The 25,286-nt window shown below is 37.1% G+C and overlaps 1 protein-coding gene across 4 annotated transcripts in view; it reads right to left on the minus strand.

The window, feature by feature from the left end:
• CHD2 (chromodomain helicase DNA binding protein 2) overlaps positions 1-19,661 on the minus strand; it is a 143,283-nt gene extending 123,622 nt beyond the window's left edge. For 2 of the 4 annotated variants that reach the window (XM_073012982.1, XM_073012984.1), the window contains exons 1-3: positions 19,613-19,661; positions 14,105-14,174; positions 1,196-8,452 (exon numbers count right to left, since the gene is read on the minus strand). In XM_073012982.1, the coding sequence (XP_072869083.1) occupies positions 1,196-1,296 (101 nt within the window). In that variant the 5' untranslated portion in view covers positions 1,297-8,452; positions 14,105-14,174; positions 19,613-19,661. The remainder of the gene's footprint in view (positions 1-1,195; positions 8,453-14,104; positions 14,175-19,612) is intronic. The other 2 variants (XM_007990490.3, XM_073012983.1) reach the window with 2 other exon arrangements.
• Between the last annotated feature and the right edge of the window lie 5,625 nt (positions 19,662-25,286).

Below are 25,286 nucleotides of genomic sequence, written 5' to 3' on the forward strand. Positions count from 1 at the left end.
GGCGCCTGTAGTCCCAGCTACTCGGGAGGCTGAGGCAGGAGAATGGCGTAAACACAGGAGGCGGAGCTTGCAGTGAACTGAGATCTGGCCACTGCACTCCAGCCTGGGTGACAGAGCCAGACTCCATCTCAAAAAATAAAAATTAAAAAAAAAAAAATAGGTAACTGCAATGTTGACTACTTAGACCCCAGTTTTAGGAACTGAAGGGCATTGAGCAAATATTAAAATTAGAATTCAGTCTAATTAGAACTAATTACACAACTAATTAGAATTCAGTCTCTACACAGAAAGGGAGATGAGATGATTACCTTTGTTCTCGTGCCAAGTATACTTTTAAGTTGCAAGCTACAGTACAATGGTCAAGTTCTACATGTACTTAATTCTCTAAAGATGTTTAGTATTTTATACGCAACATACGTTTCAGCATATAATTTTAAAATTAGTTACAAATTATTTGATGAACACTTCTCTGTAACAGAAAACGCAATTTCTCCTAGTTTTCATGAACTACCCAAATAATTCTTCCCAAAGAATCTAGATTATGAGAACCTACAAAACTCACTATCATAGTGAATTTTAACTTTTTCAGACTGTATTCAGAAACTTGACATACGCCCAAGCAAGTATCACCTGCATTGAAGAGGTCAACATCTCCTTTGAAGTAACATACCTTACTCAATTAATAAAATAACTGAACTATGGCTAACTACAGTACAGCCTACTCCTTTCAACTGCTAAAAATCTCTAGTATGGGAGGAAAAAAACTTCGTCTATAGTAGATAAATCCACTGAATTTCTTGCTGGCTTGAATTCACTATGTGTAATTAGACATCGTTGCTAAACGATAAAGTTTTAACCAGAAATCCTTGCAAAGGTTTCCAAACAAGGCAAACCAGTGAGCCTAAACCGGAACGGTTTACGGGGACTCAGAATTCCCGAAATGGAGACCTAGGGAAGATAATTCTCAAGATTTGGCCAAGTGACCCCAACTATCAGCCAAGCTGTCAGTCACCCTGCATTAGCAAAGGCTATTAACACTTAAAAGAGTAGTTTTCTGACATTTACTTACATAGTAATGGTTGCCTAACACTATATTCTGCCACTTTTTAATGTTATTAAACATGTAACATTTTCTATTTTCTACTAAAATATCCCACTGTGAATCTTAAATATATAGTATTTAACACATACTGACCTGAGTTTTTCTCCACCAAATACCAACTGAGAAAATCTACGGTACCAAGTAAAAATGCACGGGGACAAGTTCAAAAAATTTTCCCTTTGTTTATGAGCCATGTGTTAAACAGCTGTTAACACCCGTCAAGAGGTTTTCACTAAACGTATCCGCCTCTGACACTCAAACGTTTTGGTCAATGGTAACAAAATTAAACCCACTCATCTCTTCACACTGCACGGGGGCGGGGAGGGAGAAACGCTAAGGTATGAAAAGGGAAAATGAAAATTGTAAAACTGGGCAAATTTTCTATTTTAAGATTTCCAAATAGTGCCTGTACTTTTTCTCCAAAAGCAGCAGCTTCTAAGACGATAAACCATTCCCGGAAATGGGCAAAAGAACACACGCTACAGGGTGCGTACCGCTACAGATATGCGCGGACACGACTGCAGGAGCAAACGCGTCCAGGAAAGTAGCCGCCCACCGGAAAGTCCCAACTAGAGTTCCCTTCCTCTTCCCCTCAGCGTGCGGCTCCCTGGGTAAGAGGAGGAGAAAGCGCCAGACATGCGCACGCGGCCAGACGTCACTGCGTTCTCCCCGCCCCCGCGGGGAGCCGTCTGACGTCACGGGGCGGGGGCTGCGGAAGGCGCCGCCGTTGACCCTGCTGTTACCAGGCGCGCGCACAGCCAATCAGCACCCCGCGCCGGCACCGGCCGGCCTTTGAACTCGGCACGGCAACTTCCTGCTGTTTGGCGAGTACACAGTGCAATGCAGTATGTCTGTCAGCGCTGCGGCACAAAGGAACAGCCATTTTGTGACTAAGCTGGACCTGCACCAAGATGCCAGGGGCTCAAAGAGCTGCTCCGTGCCCTAACTATCGAGCTGCCTTTTATTTCAGCACCAGAGCTCCCCAGAAGAGCAGAGAGGGGGAAGGAAATAGGTTTTGGTATTTCAGATTTCAGTTAGTTTAGATTCAGTCTTCTCCAAAATCCCGTTTTTTAATGTATTATCAGCGTCATAAAATGGCTGCCAGTTAAACTGCCTGTTCTAGTACACAAGTAACTGCATTATGCCATGTCTAATCATCCCCAGCCTTTTAGAATAACTGCTAAAGTGCCAATGAAAATTGTAGGATTTACCCGTACCTCAGGTTATAAAAATCTGGCTCAAAGGCAGACGATTTGGAGATAAATTTAATAAACTCGTTCAATTCTTGAAGATAAATTGCGAACGTGGTGCCCTAAGAGAACACACTGAACTCTTTGTGTGCACACAGTCCCCTTTTCATTCTTTGATGTTACTTAAGTTACCCACGAGCTGCAAATTATTCAGATAAAAAGTATGGCATACTTCTTGTATGTCCATCACTAAAACTTTGTTTTAAATACTTAGAAATTTTACAAATATCAAATGTTTTTAAAATAGCATTTTTTAAAGTTAATTTTTAATCTTCAAAAATCGTGATAAGTATTAGACTTTAGCATTAACTTCAAATTCAAATACAAACTTATGTAACCACTATTAACTACTGCACTATTTCCAAAAACAGGGTATTACCAGATTTACCTAAACTTGCACTCATTCCTTCCAGATCCTAAAGTAATTCTCAGACCAAAGTTTACTTGACCTGCAAACTCATTTCTTCTTCTGTGGCTCAGGCTGCAAAGGTGATTTTCGTATTCCCTAAACACTATACTTTGGGCAATCAAAACTCTGATGGCAGAAGGAACCAAGTACTAATTACAGGGACAGTTCAGCTCACTAGAAGTAACATTAATCTATCACATTAAAACACTAGTAACATTCTTCAGCTGCACAATTTTAAAAGGAAGTGATGTCATAATCATGTACATGTATTAAGGTATGAAATTTAGGGTAACTCATTTAAAAGTAACTACTTTCTTTTCAAAGAGTGTCTTAAATATTTTTGGAAATCCATCAGGTATATGATTCAAAGTACACTTGACAAATGATTTCAAAAGTACAGTCAGTACATGCTTCATGTTCAGCTGTAACCTCCACTACCAGGAGGCAAATGCCTGACAACTTCAAGGTAGTTTTCCAGGTGAGAGTAAAAATACTGAAAGAATACGAACACTGCTCAATTTTTTAAAATTAGAAAGCACAGTCTGATCAATGATGTTAACCACAAACCTTGCATAAGAAAGCCAAAACCCATGTGAGACCTATGCAAATGATACACTCAAGGGAGCAACAATTTTAGTGCTGAATCTTTAATAATTTGCCAGATATATCTGGAGGTTTTCATTTCTTCAAATTGTGATTACTTTCCAGAAAAAACAGTTTAGGATGAGTAAAAAACTTTTCTGTCCTCAATTTAATCTAATAATTTACACGGGCAATTCAATTAAGACAGCACTACAAACTGGGTGACAACTCAATTTGCAAACAAATTTAACTTATTTTCTAAAGCAAGGCTCAATATGCTTTTAGTCAAATAAAATAAATAGAATTCAGCAGATTAGTAATATGTCATGTTCAAAACTTTCAAATTCACTAGCCTAATAGAAGAATGTATTATTTATAAAAATGAGAAAAGTAAAAAGAAAATTGGGAAGGAAAATCACATAATGAATCACATCCTTGTTAAACTACATGATTTAAAATTTATAATATGAAAATGCATTAAGAACACAAAAAAATGCATTCATATGTACTTTTTAAAATTAATATACAGAGGTCATACAACAAAAACATCTTAGAGGCTTTATTACTTCATCACTAATAAGGTACTCCAAGGAATGTGAAACAAATCATGATTTGCACAAACAGTACATTTGTAAGCTTCAGAAGATAAAGCATTCCAGATGACTCTGTCAAAATACATCAGTAAATTTAAAGCAGCTACATCTAAAATGTGAGGATAAAATACATCTACCAACAAGAAATCAATGTCTTAAGCATACAAATGCAAACCTTAAAATAATTTAAATGTAAAATATACAACTGTAAATATGATCACAATAACAAACACAAAATAGAAGTATATTAAGAGTATTCCAGGATTTCTGTTATTACAGATTTGATTTCATAAATGCAGGAACTCTAACCATCAAGTAAAGGTTTTGATAAATCATATCAAAATTTCCTAAAATGTCAAGTATATCAAAAGAAATATAAAGTCACATAAAAATATAAACTGAGAGGCATCAGTCAAAGGGTCCTTTAAGTGATTTTGTTTTTAAATGTACATTTTTTCATTCATATAACTTTCTGAAATGTCTATTTACTATAATTTACTACTACAAGGCTTCTCTATGGCCCTCAGTTACAAGTTTAGATATCCTGGATTCTTCAAAGAAAAAATTTGCCTTGTATGTAAAATGGTGCAATGCAGCAATGGCTAAACCGACAAGGTCATTTTTCTGCAGTACAAAAACCTAAAAACTGAAATTTACTGACAGAAAAACTGTACATTACAGGAAAGGCCCCTTTGAATAAAGGTACCTTACCTTTTGACTGCTGTAAGAGGCCTTAAGTCACAACTCAACTTTCATAAATTGCTACCAAAAAATTAGGGTGTGGCATATTAGCAATCTCAAGGTCATGCTTTAAAAAACGAATCCAAATTAGAAAAACACAATAAAACAGACAGCAATCCATGTCTGTCAAGGTAAACAATTGTAAGCTGAGGTTTCTCCCCCAAAAAAAAAGACAAAAAGGAAGAAAGTTGATAGCTCATACCTCGATGCATTGCTGTGTAGCGAACTGTCCTCCTCTTGGCTTTTGTCCTTATTTCTCATCATCTTTTAATTCTTAAATATTAAGGGGGAGGGGGAATCTGTGTTTGCTTTGAAGTCCTGTGCCCAGGTATTTACTGTCAAAAGTTGAAAGAAAGGTAAGGTCCCGGCTTCTATCGATGCTTTTTATTATCAGGAACAAAGTCCTGACGATGTTAACGATATTGTTATAATACAACAACGGTAAGCACCAAAAAACTAAATATTTCTATTTTTTCCTTAAAAGAAAAAACAACAGGATAAACCGAACAGTGGAAGCATCACTATCAATAAGGAAACTTTCTCAAAGTAGCACACTCGATACAAATAACAATCTCTGTATCTTATTGCGTCATCCAAGAATTTCTCGTATTTACAGAAAACAAGGCAAACTTTAACAAATAAATCTTTAAAATTATCACCAATGATCGTGAACTTACCTGATCCATGTAGTATGTCCAAAGCAAGAGTCCTATCTACTAGTAGAAAAATATCAGATCCCAGATAATTAAAAATAAAGGCAAAATCCTCCGTTAAAAAACGAAAAATAAATAAAATAACCCTCAAATATGTTAACTGGTCAAAAAAATAAAGCAATAATTAATACTAAAACAGGTCCGAAAGAAAAAAAACCTCATTAGGAGAGCGCACAAAAATGGAGGTGCGCCATGGCTTCTAAGCTGGAAAAAACAACGACCTGGGCTCTCAGTACGGCTGCTTCTTTCCAACAAGGCACGAAAAGAAAGCTCCTAAAAGCTGCTTTTCTCCCAAAAAAAGGTTCGAATCGACCCCAGTAAGTCACTAGGAAAGGCAGGGGGCTACGGGGGCCCCCTGAGGCTGCCCGAAAGTTAGGGAAAGTTGCGTAAAGTGAGGCAAAGGCAGGGAGCAGAGCGCGCTCTCTCTAAGGCACAGCCGCCATCTAGAGCCTCCTTCCCAGCTCTGAGAGCTCTGCCTTTGATTGACACTCTCTACATTTACCCCACAACTCAGGTGATGTACCATAGACCCACCCCTTCATCTCCACCAAAAAAAAAAAAAAGAGAGAGAGAGAGAGAGAGAGAGAGATCCTCCATCCCAGGGAGCCTAAGGACCCCCACCCCCACACCTCCCTGCCCCTCCAGACCACCCCAACAGGGGGAGGAGGGAGGGCTTCTTAACCCCCTCTGGCTCAAGCACCCTTTTTAAGCCAGAGAGAAATGTAATTTGTTCCTTTTGTCTAAAGATCTGCTAAATATTTCAGTCCTTGAGCTAAAATAACTTCCTCCCTGGACAGGAAGTGGTGTTTTATCAAGCCATTTTGAAAAAGGGATAATTCTTAGAGAATCTAAAGCTCAGCTTAAGTACTAATCTTTGTAAAAATTAATCCCCCAATGGGTAAAATGATTGCTAAATAAAAGTAAAACCTTAATTTCATAAACTAAATTCAAGCTTTTCCTTCTTTATGATGCCTAAAAATAATCTAAAGACAAAATTTAAGGGGGAATTTTCCATCTCAACTGGAAGAAAGGGGTAATTTTTACAACTCAAGAGCGCCTCCCTAGTGTTCAGTTGCATTGGAGCAAAAGTTAATGCAACCAATTTTTACTCAAAAATATCCATTTTTCTTTGTTCTTTCACAAAATTCTTTAACCCATTCTATAACTTTGAAAATATTACACTCCTCCTCCCAAAGAAACTTCTCATAATCACAATATATTTACTTCCCACACTGATTCAGGCAAAACAAGTATCTTTAAATTCAAGAGTATGGGCCAACCATGATCACCTTTAAATCAGTAACCCAAGAAACTCCACCTCCAAATCCAACAGAAAACACATACTCCAACACTTCCCTTGTATTTCAAATCAAGTATACACACCCATTTCAACAATGTTATTAACAATAGGACATACCTGATTGCAAATTATCACAGTTAATGTCACAAAGCAAATTCTCCTAATTATCAAGACCATGAGATCCACAGAAACAAATTACTAATTCCACAAACAATATTCTCACCAAGCACTCCATTCAGACAAGCATATTCATACACCCAAAAAAATCCAATCAGCTTTCCTTTCTGCCAGAACCATGTCCCTCCCTCACTGAAGAAATCCATTTTAGATTTACACCAAACAAAAGCGACAATGTCCAATCTAGGTAAAATCCATAATCCAAACTGTTTCAATTCCATACTCTCTACACAAAGATAAATTTTGTACCAAGATCAAAATCCAAAATTCCGTTTTTGAATGTAACAAAGACCAACCACCTCACATCAGTCAATAACAAATGGTGCACGTGTATTGACCATGGATGTGTATGCTGCAGTATTTGACATTAATCACAAACAATATGATTAACACAAAACAATTTAACCTGAACTATTTCTTCGTCTCATGTAAAATGGGAAAACAGAATCAACAACTCATTTTGTCTATCAAAATAACACCTACCACCTTTGTAATAGTTACCAAAACTGGTATCAGTTGATTAGTAATAAATGAAAACCTGGCATTTAAAAATCAAACGTTAAGTAATCTATGGCAGGGTGCAGTTCATTTAATCTAAATTCCCAATTGTACAAAATAAAGACAATACAAGATATTAATCTTACTTCAAAGTTATATAAAATGGATTACACACATAATTATGAATGTAAAAAATTGTGAATACTCCAAGGACCCTAACCCATAAATCCAACACTTCTTATAGTAAGACAATAGGAGACATCAGTTTAAATATTCAGATGAATATTCTATAGCAAGATGTATTTATAGTATTAAAAAGCTTAAGAAACCATTTCAATCAACACAAAATAATTCAGAAGTATATGTGTATCACTCATTCTGAATTTTGGAGCAACAAGCAGTTTGTTTCAAGTTCATTAAAATCTTGTGGCAGATTAAAATCAGATTCTCTTATTACCCATTGAGTTGTTTTGAAAGGTGTTTCATGAAAGCACAAACAAAACAGTATTTAAACCAAATGACCACCTAAGAGCACAACTTTGTGAAAAATGATAAATCTTCATAAACCAAGTAAAATGTTTTTGATTACACCATTTCCAATTTACCAGCTTTATTCAGTACACTTTACCACTTGGCAACTATAAAGGTCAAAGTATTACTAAAATAAAAGTAAACATTTAATGAAATTTCCACTTAAAAAAAAAAAAAACCCAAACTGAGAAATTTTAAAGTGTTATAAATTTTATTGAAGTTAACATTCCAAGAGGTCATACTCATACAAATCAAACTACAAAAAATTCCAGGCATAAAAACTATTATCTGTGTTAGTGTGCCATCCTTCTTCTCCAAAGTCAAAATGTTCACAAAAAAAAGTCTTTAGAAAGTCAAATCCACTGTCCATTTGTGTTGGATAAGAAACCTATGTCTTCATTCACTGCATGGAATCCATGTTAAAAGAACCCTGTCTTGGTTGTGTATTATCACAGGACTCTTGTATTAATCCATTTTTCTCAATTCCCCATAGTAGACTGCCATCTTGATTTCTCAGTGGTAGGGTCCATTTGAAACTCTTCAAGCTGACTGGGTGCTTGATGAAAAAATTAAAAGAAAAAAATGCTGTTGGAATCTTAATCTTTTAAACAGAAAACAGCCACCCACCTTGAAGATATCCTACCATACACAAAACTTTAATTTTGTAACAGCTTTCAACTATGAAACCGTATATTAAAGTTGTATGCAAAACACACACACAATTCCTCCATAAGACTACACACCAAAGTAACAAAGTCCTTGTACTACCACAGATTACATTAGTATCTATAAAAAGGTCCCAGTGAAGAGTCAGATTTTTAATATTTAACACTAACATCATTATACTGTGTACATAAAAAGTAAAAACAAAAATTAAAATTCAAAATTCCTGGAAAGCTAAATTACAGAAACACTGTGGATTCTAAATCTCAATGCAGAAAACTTTCCAAGCTTCTTCAAAGAAAACTAATTATAGAAAAGAATCTTAAGGGATTTTTAAAACACACACACACACACACACACACACACACACATAAAGCAGTCGATCATAGCATAGTTTTTCAATCCAACAGATGTTGATTTTGTTTAGATAATGAAATGGCCACTATAGGTGACACCATCTTTAACTACATATCTGAATACAGAAAAGATGTAGCCACCAAAAAAAAAAAAAAAATCAAAAATGCAAAATATCTGCCTGGCTTGATAGATCTGCCATAAAATGCTATCAGTTTTCAAATTATATGCAACTAAAATAATACTCTCTCATTACCAAAATACCAAATGTCTCACACAAAAATAAATCCATTACTTAAATGATTTGAACTGAAGGGAGAAGTGAGAAGTCAGATGATTTTACCATTAAATAAATGATTCAGATTCATCATGACCAAACATAATTTGAAAAAACAAGATTTAAACCCTGGCCTACTCTATAAATTTTCCAGCTCTCCAACTGAATTTGTGGAGATACAGTCAAGGGTGACTGAATTTGAGGTAAATTTAAGGGCATTTTAGCCCATTAGGTAATTTCCTCATCTCCTTGGCAATAATTAGGATATACTGTTTACTACACACAATACAAAAATCTACCTATTTAACTATTTGGTTAACCGAGATACTGCCACCCATATTAAAAAAACATTGATTAAAGGGAGTGTCACAGCATCAGTAATAAATATCAAAAGCAAGATATTTCTCCTTAATTGATCTTGCTCATTTCTCCCCAGCTTTAAAAAGAAAACTAAATTACTCAATTCATTCCTGATCTCAGTAAAATATCTTCCATCTGACTTGTTCATTCCTTAAAATTAAGGGACATGTACTTCTATTAGAGAAGTATAAAAGTAAAAACATCATTCTCTGTCAAACAGTTAATTACAACCCAATTTCTTTTCAATCTCTATTGTTACAAGGTTCAAGCTCTAAATGAAGTTGGTGATGTAAATACTATTATGATGAACGATGACACTGAGAATGCATTAATATCAAATTAGTCATATTTTGATATCTGTAGATGCAATTTATTCATCTTAGTACCTTAATTTAAAAACTCAAGTTTTATGTTTTTGACACAAGACAGATAAAATTTATCCAGATTTCCTTCTAAATCCATTATTTTTTTAAAAAAAAATCAAAAGAAAATCTAATGACATTAGTATTTCAAAATTAATAAAATACATTGGTTTATGTGACAACAGCAGAGATTAGAAAATAGCATATTTATCATGCTCTCACAGTCATATATTTAAAGATAGTAAAAAAAAAAAAAAGTAAAGAAAAGAATGCCTCAAGAGAAAACTCTGACAACTTTAAGGACATGAAAAAAGCTATGATCAATCTGCACTCCTGCAAAGCCAATCCAAAGCCAAAAGTGAGAATTTTGTTAATAAGGAAAAGTGTTCACTGAAGCATCAGAGATTTAGGAGTAATCCATTTATTTTCATAGAATTCAAATTCTTATAAAAACTTTATTTGCAAATAAGCAAAGTTATGCTAAAAAATACAAAAAAGAAATCAGGCTTAGTTCTATGAGCCTGGAAATTCTCTCAGAAACAAAATCCACAGTTCTTCATCTGTAAAATAAAAATAGTACCTACCTCTTGTAGCTGTAGAAAGAATACTTATATAGGACTTATATTACCTGACATATAGAAAGATCTCAGTAAATGTTAGCTATTATTCTGATATACCACAATAACCAAAGTATTTTGAGACCTACAAACTGACCTTACTGAATCAAAGTTCATTTATGTATCATTAGTAAGAGTATCTCTGAAGAACATACAGGATCATGGGGTCAGCAGTCTTGCATTAAAATCAAAATTCTACAGAAAACTGGGTAGAGTTTAGATATCAAAGCCCTCTACGCATTCCTTTCCAGTAACTTGTGAATTACTGCAGACATGGAAGAGATGTTTTGATCTAGAACTCCATCAGACAAACCTAGATCTTTTCTATATTTCACATATAACCTTCAAGCTTATAATATAAATGATTAAAATTTTTTCCCCTTTGATATTCACTAGTCTATACTTTCTTTTTAAAATAATGTGCATGTTCTAAGAGTACCATTCCCACAGCAAAGGTAAAAACTTAAATGGCAACAAAGCTTCAGTGAGTAACTACTACCCCTTAAAATTCCCACATATCATACATCCAGAAGAACATAAAGTAGAACATGGAGGTCTTCTCTTCACTGTATTTTTAATTATTTTTTAAGATGGAGGTCTCACTACGTTGCCCAGGCTGGTTTCAAACTCCTGAGTGGAAGAGAGATTCCCACCTCAGCTTTCTCAATAGCTGAGAACACAAGTATATGCCTCTGCACCCAACTAAGGTTTTATTTTTTATTTTTTATTTTTTTGAGATGGAGTCCCTCTGTTCCTCAGACTGGGGTGCGGTGGCGCCGTCTCGGTTCACCGCAACCTGCACCTCCTGGGTTCAACCGATTCTCCTGCCTCGGCCTCCCGCGTAGCTGGGACTACAGGCACACACCACCATGCCTGTCTAATTTTTGTAATTTTAGTGGAGACGGGGTTTCATTATGTGGGCCAGGCTGGTCTCGAACTCCTGACCTTGTGATGCACCTGCCTCAGCCTCCCTAAAGTGCTGGGATAACAGGCCTGAGCCACCACACGCCTGGCCTGGTATTCTTTTTAAATTCTACTTTAGTAAATTTGTTCCAAAAACACTGGGACATGATAAAATACATTGTTGGTAGATACACAGGTAGTGATTCACCATCTGGATTGGGTTTAGGAGGGCTCCCCTAAAATAAACCATCTCCTTTCCTCTACTTCTCAGCAAATTTTCCCATTTTTAATAGCAAAGAAAAATGGGGTGGGAGGACAGAGAGTAGTATAAAGAAAAAGAAATTAGTGACTCCTAATTGTCTTAATGGATGACTATCATAAAGCTACTATTATTAATGTAACAAATTATTTTAAAACCTAAACACTTATTTCAAAGCCAATGATGGGACAAACAGTTGTAAAATTACCTAGAGCAAAAATTCATCCTTCTCCTCATGTAACTAACATTCTTGCTGCTTATGATGATTTCAATCTTCTTCATCTATCTTTAAATGTGAAAATATTTATGTAAGAAAGCCCTGAGAGGCTAGGCACAGTGACTCACATCTGTAATCCAATTACTTAGGGAGGCCGAGCAGAGGCCGGGAGTTCGGAGTCGGAGGTCGGGAGTTCGAACACCTGAGGTCAGGAGTTCGAGGTCAGCCTGGCCAACATGGTGAAACTCCATCTCTACTAAAAACACAAAATTTAGCTGGGCGTGGTGGCAAACGCCTATAATCCCAGCCACTCGGGAGGCTGAAGCAGGAGAATCAATTGAACCTGGGAGGTGGGGGGTTGCAGTGAGCTGAGATGGCACCACTACACTCCAGCCTGTGCAACAAGAGTGAAACTCCCTCTTGGGACCAAAAAAAAAGAAAGTCCTGAGCAGTAAATTCACATATGTTGTCCTATTACCAAGATAACCTTGAATCTTGGTCTTATCGGCATAAAAACTAACTATAAAATGAATGTCATTATGACAACTAAGAAAAGGAGTCATCTTATTTAAGGTTTACAATCAAATCAAATATTCCGTACTGTTCTCATTGGTTTAAAACTTGACTATATATGCAAACTAAGAGATGGAGAATTGCAGAGAAAAAATGAAATCTTGTCACTTTTAATTTTTACTTAGTCAAAATTTTGCCTTTCAGGCATGCCTAAAATTTAATATTTATTAATTCATTAAAACTTGTTTTAATCGTGAATGTCTGTTTTTAAATTAAACCCAAACACTAGCTGAGAAAAAATGTTTAGCAGAAGCTGTATTGATACACTAAGTATTTATTGAGCATCCACTATTTGCCAGGCAACTGATCTCTTTAAAATGACCACAGCCAATAATTGTACTATATTAGAAAAGTTTTCATCTCTTTCATCATCCCGTATCAAAAAACAAATCCCCCTCCAAAAGTATTTTTGCAGGCCCTAGTAGCCATTTACACAATGCAAGCTAAAGTAGCCATAGGCAAAAATTATCATCTAAAATTTAGATTCCCAAATGTGATTCAAAAAAAAGTATTTTTATGAAGTAGCTAATATATCATTACCAAAAAGGTTGTCAATAATAAATCATGTTGGCCAGGCATGGTGGCTCACATCTATAATCCTAGCACTTTGGGAGGCTGAGGTGGGCGGATCACCTGAGGTCAGGAGTTCAAGACCAGCCTGGCCAACATGGTGAAACCACATCTCTACTAAAAATACAAAAATTAGCTGGGCATGGTGGTGGTATGACTGTAATCCCAGCTACACTGGAGGCTGAAGCAGAGGAATCGCTTCAGGCCTGGAGGCGGAGGTTGTGCTGAGCCAAGATCATGCCACTGCACTCTAGCCTGGGTGACAGTGGGACTCTGTCTCAAAAAATATAATAATAAAAAATAATGTTGAGAATTCACCAAAATTCATTTATACAACCTTCCCATCAACTCTTTCCAACTATTTTTCAGGCTGTCAGTTAGAAAAACTATTCCAGAGGTAGTAACCATGTCTTCTAACATCAAAGCATAACTTCAGGGACAATCAGGCTAAAGAACTTTTTGTTGGGCTTTCAAGTTTAACTTCCAAATTAATTAATTAGAAGTAATTATAATATTGGAAATCATTAAAGATTATGTTCTATTACCAAAAGAGAACCCAAGGGCTTCTGAGTTCTATACAGGTTAAGGCAATGCTTAACAAAAGGAATAGCTGTAGGACCTAGGATAAACTTTCCCTATAGATGAAACAGGAAATACTTTAGGCTTTGTGGCCATTCAATACAACTCCTCTGCTTGCTGCTGCTATACTGAGAAAGCAGCTGCAAACAATAACTAAACGAAAGAGTATAGCTGTGTTGCAATAAAACTTTATTTACAAAAACAAAGAGGAACCATTTATCAACATCCACGTTCGTAATAGTGTTAGAGGTATATTCAAATGTGGGTTGTTTGCATTTTAACTCGCCTAGGTGAAGAAAGCAGAAAATAATAGATTGGAGTAAATTAATAAGCAAAATCTCCATGTTGATTTTCTTGTACTGTGTTGTTTCACTAAATCCCTCTATTTACAACTCTGACTCGAATTTTCAAAATTTCCAAAGTAATATTTAAACTTTTTAAACAGATTAAACATGTAAATTGAGTAATACTTACTAAATGCTTCCACCAATGTCTACTTCATTGTATGGGGCCTTTAGAGGATTCAGTTTGAGGTTCATTATTTCTGCAGAGGACAAAAAAGAATTTAATTTTATACATAAAAAAAGAAAACAGATTATTAAGCACCATGATTTATACCCAAAATGTCAACATCTTGCAAGGATCATCTGCCAATAGACCAAAAGATGTATGCATTTATTAACAATATAGTCCAAGCAGAAAACATACAAGCTCTTGAGTATCACGATTTTGGCTGTACAAGAGTCTCCTCTGTAGAATGTTACTACAAAATCGCAAGCATAAGTTTCAGCCCCTAAGAACTCCAAAAACGCAGGTAAATATTTGGGCTCCCCAGGTGGATCTGATGGTTGGGAACTAGTTATTTAACAGAGTCAACATCGCTCCTACAGTACAGAATTGTTTCACTTTCTAGTCCTACATCTATTTACTTTCAATTCTTCTACAGGAAAGCTTACATTGCCCACCTGTAAGGCCACTTTCTCATTCCTTAGTATTACCATATTATTTCACATTTTTATGTCTTTAATCAACACTAAGACAAAATTATAGGAAACTATAGGCATCATTTCAAACTAATTGTACCAATCTACTCAACTAAACCAACACTAATCATTCCTAAAATATATGCTTGATAATAAAAATTTATCCAGCCAGGCCCGGTGGCTTACGCCTGTAATCCCAGCACTTTGGGAGGTGGAGGCAGGCAGATCACTTGAGGTCAGGTGTTTGAGACCAGCCTGGCCAACATGGTCAAACTCCGTCTCTACTAAAAATACAAAAATTAGCCGGAAATCACTTGAACCCGGGAGGCAGAAGTTGCAGTGAGCTGAGATCGGGAGGCAGAAGTTGCAGTGAGCTGAGATCGCATCACTGCACTCCAGCCTGAGCAACAGAGCGAGACTCCGTCTCAAAAAATAAATAAAATGTATCCATACTTTCCACTAGTCAGACTTAAATACCTCATAACTAAACATGGAAAACAGCGTTTCCCATACCTCAAGTAACTTACATACTTTTCTCATCACTCCTGTTCCCAAGTATGATTACAATAATCATCCCACCCCCAAAAAGAAAACTTATTTAAAAGTTCAGTATGAAAAAGGGCTGGGTACAGTGGCTCACACCTGTAATTCCAGTACTTTTGGGAGTCCAAGCTGGGTGGATCACCTGAAGTCAGGAGTTCAAGACCAGCCTGGCTAACAATGGTGAAACCCCAGTTCTATTAAAAATACAAAACTTAGCCGGATGTGGTGATGCACGCCTGTAATTCCAGCTACTCAGGAGGCTGAGATAGGATAATCACTTGAAAACGGGAGGCGGAGGTTGCTGTGAGCTGAGATCACACCACTGCACTCCAGCAGCCTGGGCAACAGAGCAAGACTCCCATCTCCAAAAACAAAAAGAAAAACAAAATGTAGCAATTTAAGGTTTTTAGAAGGAAATAAAGATTAGAATTTACTTTACACTACCCAAATGCTTTTTTAGAACTAATTTTCAAATTTATAGAGCAAGTCCCTGTTTATCTTCCCAAATCTAAATTCCTTTAGTCATTCAGACAGATCATAATCAAGAAATATAGCAAAGATCTGCTTCAAAATTACTCTAAGAGTAGGTGCTAAATTATCTTCCCAAGAAATTGACAAAGGAAGCAATTTAAAAGGAACACAATATATTTCTAATCTTCCAAATTTAATCTGATCTTTTAAGTAACAGAAGGTTTTGTGAAGAAAGACAAATCGTAAACCAAGTAAACCCTTAAAAGCAGGGTAGAATTGACTTAAGGAATCTTGGTAAAAGAAATGTCTAAGGGAAATCCCTCACACTGCTCTGATGAGCTTATAAATAAGTTATCTACCAGTAGATAGGGTTCTCATACCACCAAAGACAGAAAACATATCTCACTTTGCATCATCACAAAAATTACTGACACTAACGTAATCTACCATAGCATCTCCTTCCCCATGCATCACTCACAAAAATTACTAACAACCAAAATTGACAAATTCTAAAATCACTTTGCCATCCTTGGAAAGAGGGGAGAAGGGAGCAAAATTCGGCTTAGGCAGACTATCAAAGTTGATGATTTTGCTCATATTCCCACCTATCCTATTTCGTAATATCATAGTTTCAGATTTAATAACTTACAGGTATAATATATATATTTTGGTTGTTCTTTTAAACGGTAAGGACAGCTTTAGTCAACTGTCTTATTAGTAGTCATTTATGCTTTTCTTAGGAAACTTGGTTTTTAAAACAATATTTTTACTTTTTTTTTTTTTTTTTTTTTTTGAGACAGAGTCTCACTCTGTCGCCCAGGCTGGAGTGCAGTAGTAGTGTGGATCTCAGCTCACTGCAACCTCCGCCTCCCAGGTTCAGGCGATTCTCCTGCCTCAGCCTCCCAAGTAGCTGGGACTACAGGCGCGTGCCACCACGCCCAGCTAAATTTTTTTTTTTTTTTTTTTTTTTTTTGTATTTTTAGTAGAGATCGGGATTTCACTATGTTGGCCGGGCTGGTCTCGAATTCCTGACCTCAGGTGATCCGCCTGCCTCGGCCTCCCAGAGTGCTAAGATTACAAGCGTAAGCCACCACGCCTGGCCAATTTTTAACTTAAAAATAAAACCTGAGAGCACCATTAACTATAAAGTCATTAATATGTCTAAGAAAATTCACAAACCTCAAAGTTAAAATATAACTTTATAATCTAAATTAAAATGACTATGATTACTATGTAGTACACGCTAAAGATATAATTGTTTGGGAAATAATTTCAAATACATAGCTTCGTTTTAAAAGGCAGAGGAATGTTTTCTAAAACACAGATATGTCAAGAAACATACAAGGTATATATCAAAACTTTTATCATATTGTTATAGAAAACATGCTACCTGAATGTTACATAAACCATCAAGTCATATATTTATAACCTAAGGATCAGAATATCCTTCAATTTAAATTGTAAAGGTTAATTACATTAAAAAAATAGTCAATTTGAAAATCAAAGTACACTGAAGCATTCAATCTGGAAGGAGGTAGCTGGTAAAATGAAGATATTTATCTTTGATGTACAAAAATTTTGTAACGGAAATTAAATAGATTATATCAGGCATGAAAACTATAAATCCTCTTATTTATAACATGATCACGGCCAGGTGAAAAATATTAAAACCACTTAACTTTATATTAAATACATTTACTACATCATTAGAAAAATTTTTAAAATGCTTTTATTGAAGCATTCTAAACAGTGTTTAAAGACAGTATTAATTCCTTAATTGCTTCTCTGAAATCAATTTACAAAGTTTGTATAAGAGAATTAGGCATGCTAAACAATTTTTTTTATCCCACAATTTGATAGCTAATAGGGATCTTAAAAGCTTGGAACTCTAAAGTCTTCATACAAATTGTGAGATGAAGGTACAAAAGGAACAAAATGTCAAGACTGCAAGGCTTATTTACATTAGAAGGTAGGTCTCCTGATTGCTGAAACGTGTTATATTTTCCACTCTATCACCACTTCTGATTAACAAAAGATAAAGAGATGTCCTCAACTATCTTTCTCCCCCTTATGCCACTCCACAATCAAATCTCAGTGGATAAAAAGTAAAATTAGTTGTCCATAGTACAAATTTTTAAATAATAAAAAAAAGATGAATAATAGTAAATAAAACTTAAAAGAAAATTTACATTTGAAATTACCTATTTTATATAATCTATAAATGTCATGTCATGTCATGAAAGCCTTATGATTACACAGCATGGCTCCTTTCATTTCTATAGAATGTCAGGTAATTTTTTAAACAGTTTTTATCAGAACTAATGCAATCCAATTCAATCACAAAGTTGATCAGATTTTTATGATTCAAGAATTATCCCAAAATGCTAGAGTAGAAACAAATATGTAAGCACCACTCTGGTTCTTAAGCAGAAAACAGTGGTAAATAACTAATAATCCACCCTCCTTACAAAATACAGTACTTTAATATCACATCTACAGGATCCACTATATTTATCTAATATTATCTATCTATAATAATCTACATTTACATTTGACTTCATGTGCCAATCAATTATGTTCACTATACAAGACCGTCTCAAGCAGTAAATATCAAAACACTGAATATAAGCACTAACAAAGATCTAAGTACATGTGGATCTTTGATTCAACATTTCTAGCCCTTTCTAGCTGTTTTTTTATTAATCAAATTACACCTTCCATAGGCCATTATAAATGTATTGCCTGTTTATACTTAAACAAAGATTATGCTTCACATAAGAGACCCATTTCTTAATTTCCATAACAGTGCCCAATGACAGGAATGTCAATTTAATATCACATCAATTGCACAGAGGAAACCCTAAACTTGGCATTTGTGTTAAAGTTTTGAAGTGAAGGATGTTTCAACTGTTCTTGTAAATGTTGTATCTTTATAACACTACAGTTAAAAGTCAAACATTTAGTTTTCTCTTGCACACTGTAATACACCCAAATTTGATCGAACTGCAAAAAAGGACTCAAAAGCTGAAGCAAAGGCAATAAAAATATTCCTCTTATCACCTATTTCAATCAATAGAATAAGGCAACATCAAGCATTGAAAGACTATTTTATTTTCCACATAAATTTTGAAGAAAAGTAAACTTGCCCTTATTTTAATTGGTCATTTGGCAATTCTTAAAATTTCCCAAGATACCCATTATTATACCGCGTATTTCCTCTAGTCAATCACTAACAACAGCTTGACATTAATTTTCAGATTCAACGTTAACTTCTAAAAAAGGCATATTTCCTTAAAAATATCCGTGGACATTTTTTAAATTCACATATCTAGCTTTAAGATTTCAAAATGTGATATACATGGTATGCTGGAGGCCCAATACCTATTGCATGTGAAAATTATTTCTACCTTTTATGCTTTAAAAGCAATTACTAAGCAATTAAGTTAGAGGACTCTTTATATGTATTAACTCTAATTTCCTAGAAAATACCACATTTTTGGACCTGTCTGAAAACTCATGAAAACAAGTAAAATGAATATTTTAAATCTATTAAATGACTAAGTTATGAAACTATTTAGTTTTTGAAATGTAGTTAAGAATCCTACGATCAGCAAATGCAAAATTCCAGACCATTCCTAAAATGTGATCTGTACAATCAAAAAAAAAAAAAAGGCTGAAGATTGTATATACCAGATTTGTAAAAACATAATCTTGATGACTCTACTGCAGATTTAACCACAATCCTAAAGCACCATTTTATTAAGCAGTACTAAATGTCTTCCTGCTCCAATATAAATTACATGCATCGACTGTCTTAATAGTAACAGAAGTGTTTCAATGTCAGGCAAAAGAATTTGATGGTTTTCTCATCCTTTCAGTGAATAAACAGTCTACAGTTTGTTTCATTAACAAACTTTAGTGATATTTTTCACTTAAATGTTGGTAACTATTCAATTGCAGATGTTGCGTAAAAACATTTACTTACTTGCTATATAAAATACTGACTTTCCCAAAGATTTCTTTTATCCTCAAGGATAAAACTCCAACGTCTCAGTCTTCAAAATGGCATACCTTTTGGTGAAAACAAAGATTCTAAACTTACTTATGAAGCAAACAATAGCAAGTAAAACTAAGTGTTTTTAAACTTTTTAATTACAAAAAAGAAACTTAAAATCTATGCTCAAAACCTGATTTTTTAAACATTCTTCCCTAAAATCTGTTAGTATGAACAGCAAACTAGTTCAAATTCTCCAGTAAGCTTATTTCTTTAAATACTTAAAAGATTAAAATTGTTTGCACAGTATATAGAGTTAAACAGAAAAAAAGCTATCTTTGGTTCATGGTTTTCCTCCAAATCTAATCAGTCTTCTCTTGTTCCCAAAATTAAACAAGGCTTAAAGGACCCTTCAGTATTTTAAACTATTCAAAGGGTATGTTAAGTTACAATGCCTATGCATATATGCTTTTAATCTTTCCTGCAGTGAAAAGGCTTAAAGTCTTTGTCAAATTATTTCAGATAGTTTACTCATATTCATAATCACTTTTTTAAATGATACCATTCACTGATTAATTGAAATGTAAATTATTAAAGAATAAAACAAAAACTTAATAAGCTAATTTTTGTCGAAACAATAAAAACCCAGTCTTACCTCAAATAAAAGAACTCTATTTGTTCAGAACCATCAGCAACCAAATTAATTTTAATCTCTAAGTCACCTTTAAAAAAAAGAAGAAAGATGGTATTAATGTTTTGAATTTTAAACATTTCTTGGCCAACGATTCAGTGTGATGAAACAAGAAAATATTCCACAGACAAAAATCTATGGGTAAATTGAAGAGACGGCTCATCGACACACAACCTGTACATTTATGGTTGCAGTTATTTATCTTAGTATCTATCAGTCTTTGTTTTCCTCATCTTTTGGCTGTATTGACCAATACTAAAGATTAACACATTGAATTAAACAGAAATACAGAAAATTCAAATTTTTGGACTGATTTAAGATTACGAACCTTTTTTTTTTTTTTTTTTTACTTTCCCTCTTTTTATGACAGGCAATAAACAAACAAAGAAAAAGTTTACCATTCTTCAAGACAAATCATCTTAGTATCTCCCTTACCATCCAGAAATATCTTTTACAATTATGAGCAATTAGAAATTAGCTCCTCCAAGAGAAATTAGTGAATTTAAAATGGCCACTGGTTACTTTAAATTTTAAATCACAAGTTACTTGATCTCACCAAGTGGGATATTAGCTTTGTCTTTAAAGCTATTCTAAAACTTACAGTATCTAGACCTTTACTCAATTTCAAACCAGGGTCTTGAACATTTTCATTTCAGTCTTTCTCCTCCCCCATTTATCACGTAAAAGGATCTTTCAGGTTAAACTGCTAGCAATTATTTTGCATTTCACAATTCAAAGAGGATTCTAAAGAACTAGATTCAGAATATCCATTTAAAACCACTTTCAGTGCCCAAAAATTTCGGAAACATTGATTTGAAAAACCAAAATTGGTACTTAAAACAGATTCTGTAAAATCAAGATATGCGCAATTGATGTAACATGTACCATTATAGGAAGGCTACTCAAAAAACGAAACAATTTTACTGGAAAAATGCCCTTAGAAATATGGTCGAATAAACCAGTATCTGATTTCAGATGTACTATGTAAGTCTGCCCAACACTATTTTTACGTAGTTCTGCACCTTTTTATAACACAAGAGCTCCGCAGAATGAAGACAAATATATTCTAAAATACACAAAGGTTTGTGCGCTTCTAGTTTGTTCTTCAAACCACTACACTTCAAAATTACCCTTCAAACATTTTTTTTAAGATTAGAGACTATACACAGAACTCTACTAAATTTTATGAAACCTGTACTTTTAAAATACTGCTCCGTTTTAAGCATATCTAGATTTTTATACATGCAACAAATGCAACAAATATGGCTCCTCTTCATCGCCCATTACCGAGAGCAGTCCTACTTTATTCATATTTACATTACGAGAAAGTAACTTCAGGAAGAGATTTGGTGTCAGAATGTTCTTTTGTGAAAGTTTTTCCATCACGGCTTGTGATAATATACATTCTCAAAAAAATTAAATTACGAACTTTTGACTAGGAATTGACCCAACTACGTTCTAACATTCAGGTGTGAGAAGTTACAGATAACGGCGCCTTGTGACCTTTTCAAAAAGTACCAAACAGTGCATTTAATCATATTTAAACATCAGGAGATCAAATGATCTTGGCGTAATTACTCGGTAAAATAAACTACATTAACCAAACGTCATCAGCTAGCACCATAATTATCAAATCTATTTCCATTAAACAGCTTTGACGACACAGTAAACTTGTCTTCGTAATTCTGAAATACCAGCAGCACTCCTCCAACTTGCATTTTTCAAAGACAACCTTAACGTCATAAAGGTTTAATAAGCAGCAAGTACCTTCGCATGTATCACTGCAGCCGTTTCAAAATCGGCTTTGAAAGAGTTAAAAGCCAACACCCAATAGGAGGGAAAAAAACAAGTTTTATTTTTGTTGAAACGTAGTCAGGGTTCCATTGTTCTTTTAAATTCGATCATGAAGATGAGTTCCCACCTCACCGGAAAGAGGTTAAAAAGCTCCTCCGTTGGAGAACCTGAAAGGGATTTTTTTACCCTAAATATCAAAATAACTCACCAGGACAGAAAGGGGCTCTCCACGCCCGATCCCCTTCGGGCTCTCGCCGGCAGTCACCCGCCGCCCCTTTCCTGGCGGATCCAGTCCCGGCGACGAGGCCGCCCCCCGCCCACCTGCCGCCCGCGGGGTCTGCAGCGGGGCCCCGCATGCCCCCTACCCCGGGACCCCACGACTCGGGCCCAGGGCACCGAGGCGCATCCCACCGGGGAGAGCCGGCCCGCGACCACAGAGGGGCCGTGCGAGAAGAGCTGAGCGGCGAGGCCCGGCCCGCCGCCCCCTCCTGCTCGCGCGCTCAAGGACATTTTGCTTTTCCTCCCAAGGACAAAGGACAATAAAAGGAGCCGGGGAGCCACTCACCGGGTCCGAGCGCGGCAGCCGGCACCTCCTGGTCGCCCAAGTCCGAGTCCCGGGCCGGACCGCCCGCCCGAGCCTCCCGCCCGCGCCGGGTCCAGCCGCCGGGGCCCAGGGAAGCCTCCGAGGCAGCAACCGCAGCGGCGCTTTCGGCGTCGTGGGCCCGGCCGCCCTGGGAGCCTCTGCCGCGGGCTCTGACGCCGACGCGCGCGGCCCGCCTCGCCTCAGCCGCGGCCGCCCCACTCCCACGGGCCTGCGGGCCGTCCGGGCGTAGCTCCCCGCCGGCTGGTGAGCCCCGCGGCCGCGGCGGAACGCCTGACAGCTCGTGGTGCTGCTGCCTCTCCGGCCATCTTGTGCCGTGTGTGTGGTGTCTCTCTCCCGTCTCCTCTCTAGGCTTTACTCCCTCCTCCTCCTCCCCCCGCCCCACACACCACACAACATGGCCTCTTCGCTGCGGCGGCAGCGGCTGCGGCGGCGGCAGGAGCTCCGCCGCGCTCCAGCCCGCTCCCCTCCCCCACCGTCCCCGCCTCCCGCCCGCAGCTCCGGGACCCAGCGCGCACGCGCGCCGCCGCCCGCCCGCCGCAGCCATTGGCTCCAGGAGCTTCCTGCATCCCCTATCGGGAGCGGCCTCACGCACGCTAGTTGGCGTCTTCCTCCCTCCCAACAACAACTACTTCCATCCTATTGGGTAATTTCAACCCCACCCCTTCCGCCTCCTTCGTGCGGATAGGCTGGCCTTAGTGCCATTCACTACGCGTAGGCGTCTTTGGTTTTCTTGAGAAGCTCCGGGCCACGATTGGCTGGTGATGGAACCTTTGGGGTTGGAGCTGAGCTGTTGCTTTTCTCCCCGCAGTGCGGACCCCTCCAGGCTAGCTGTAGGGTACTTGGTATGGTCTAGGCCAGACTAGAATCGTTAGTGCAGGGTCGCACAAATAGTGGCTTCGCATCTAGAAAAAGCTCTGGCTTCGGTGTTTCTAAGTTCAGATTTTGTCTTTAAAAAAAGGAAAGAAAAAAATGACTGACAGGATGATGAGCAAACAAGATGCAGGCCCACAGCCCTTGGGCAAGCAGCCATATCCTCAAAATATTTGTTCTAAGCACCCAGGCCTCCCATGAAGGTCACACAGTCAGGACCAATGGTTTTACCACCAGCACATTCCCTAGCCCCAGTATCCGAATTGAGATGCGATTTATTTTGAGGATTTGTAGACTGCGTGTTGCCCATTTACCTGAGACCCTAAAAGAATGTCTAGTGTCTTGTGAGCTGTCGTCATGGAAATCAAAAAATAAAAATTAAAAAAATTAAAAAGAATGTCCAGTGTCCTGAGGCCTTAGCGAATGAATCTCAATACCGGTTAACTGGATTCCACCCTGTAGGACAATGTTTGTTAGAGTAGCAGTTTGAACCTGAAAAACCGTGGTCTACCTTTTTAACCTCCTTCCAGAGAACCAGGCAAAACAAGCTTCGTTTCCTTTCGGCAAATCTCACTTTTTTCATTACTTCTTCCTACTTTAAGCTGGAAACAACTCTAAGCAGACCATAGGAAAAAAATGAAAACCTAAACTTTCCTGAAATGGATGGGGAAAAAATAAAAGAGGTAGCTCTCTCCAGTTGCCAGTATTTAGAAATCTTGCTCCTTTTGGCAGGGGACCTGGGGAAAATGAAAGGAACACCAGATGCTTAGTTTTAACGGATTTTTTTGAGGGGAGGGGCTTAGGGGTGAGGGAAACAACTCTTAAATTCTTTTGAGTCTCTGCCCCTGGGTTAGCATCAGAAAATGTTACATGCATGTAGAGCCTAGGAAATAGTCTGGCCGCTTTTTTAAATGACACAGTTGTTGATTGATTTGGCTCAGTGTAGCATCAGCCACTTAGGACAGAGCTAGGACTTGATCTCAAGTTGCCTGACTTTTTATAGATCTTGATTTCCTTGTATGCAACCTGGCCACCCTCCTTGGCAATATACTTTGAGCTCTAAGTGGGCACACACCCACACCCACAAAATACTTCTTCAACCGAAATTAAATTTTCTCCAAGAGACATTTAATTTCCAAGAGACATTCCCTTACACAGTGTAGCTTTGAACACCGTGGACCTGCAACAAGGCTGTTTTTGCTGAAATAGCCCCATTCTGAATCCTTTTTTCTCATTCTTCTGGTGTGTTTTTGCTGTGCTGTTGTTCACTCCCTTTTCCTTCCGTTTTTCCCCTCTTATTACGACCTGAAATCCCTCTCTGATTCTGCCTTTCCAGATTCATCACCGAGTATGTCTATGCCAGGGAAACAGGCCTGAGCAGGCCTTTATTAAAACAGTCATGGCTGAAAAGCATTGAGTTAGCTGACTAGGTGCCAGGCATTGTTCTCAACACTCATTGGTGATTAACTTGATCATACTGCACTCCAATGAGAGACAGTTATCGTTCCTCTCTGTGTCTTATCCATATTAGGAAACTGAGACTCAAGGAGTTTAACTTGCCCGAGTTCACACTACTAAGAAGTATTTTAGCCCAGATAATTTGCCTTCAGACCCTTCTGCCTCTCCCAGTTTTCTTTCAAAAACTGTCCCTTCGCTGAATAGGTTTATTTGAATCTTTTGTTGTGTGGATCCTCCAGATTTGCCAG

The sequence above is a fragment of the Chlorocebus sabaeus genome, chromosome 29, assembly GCF_047675955.1.
Source record: "Chlorocebus sabaeus isolate Y175 chromosome 29, mChlSab1.0.hap1, whole genome shotgun sequence".
Taxonomy (NCBI): domain Eukaryota; kingdom Metazoa; phylum Chordata; class Mammalia; order Primates; family Cercopithecidae; genus Chlorocebus; species Chlorocebus sabaeus.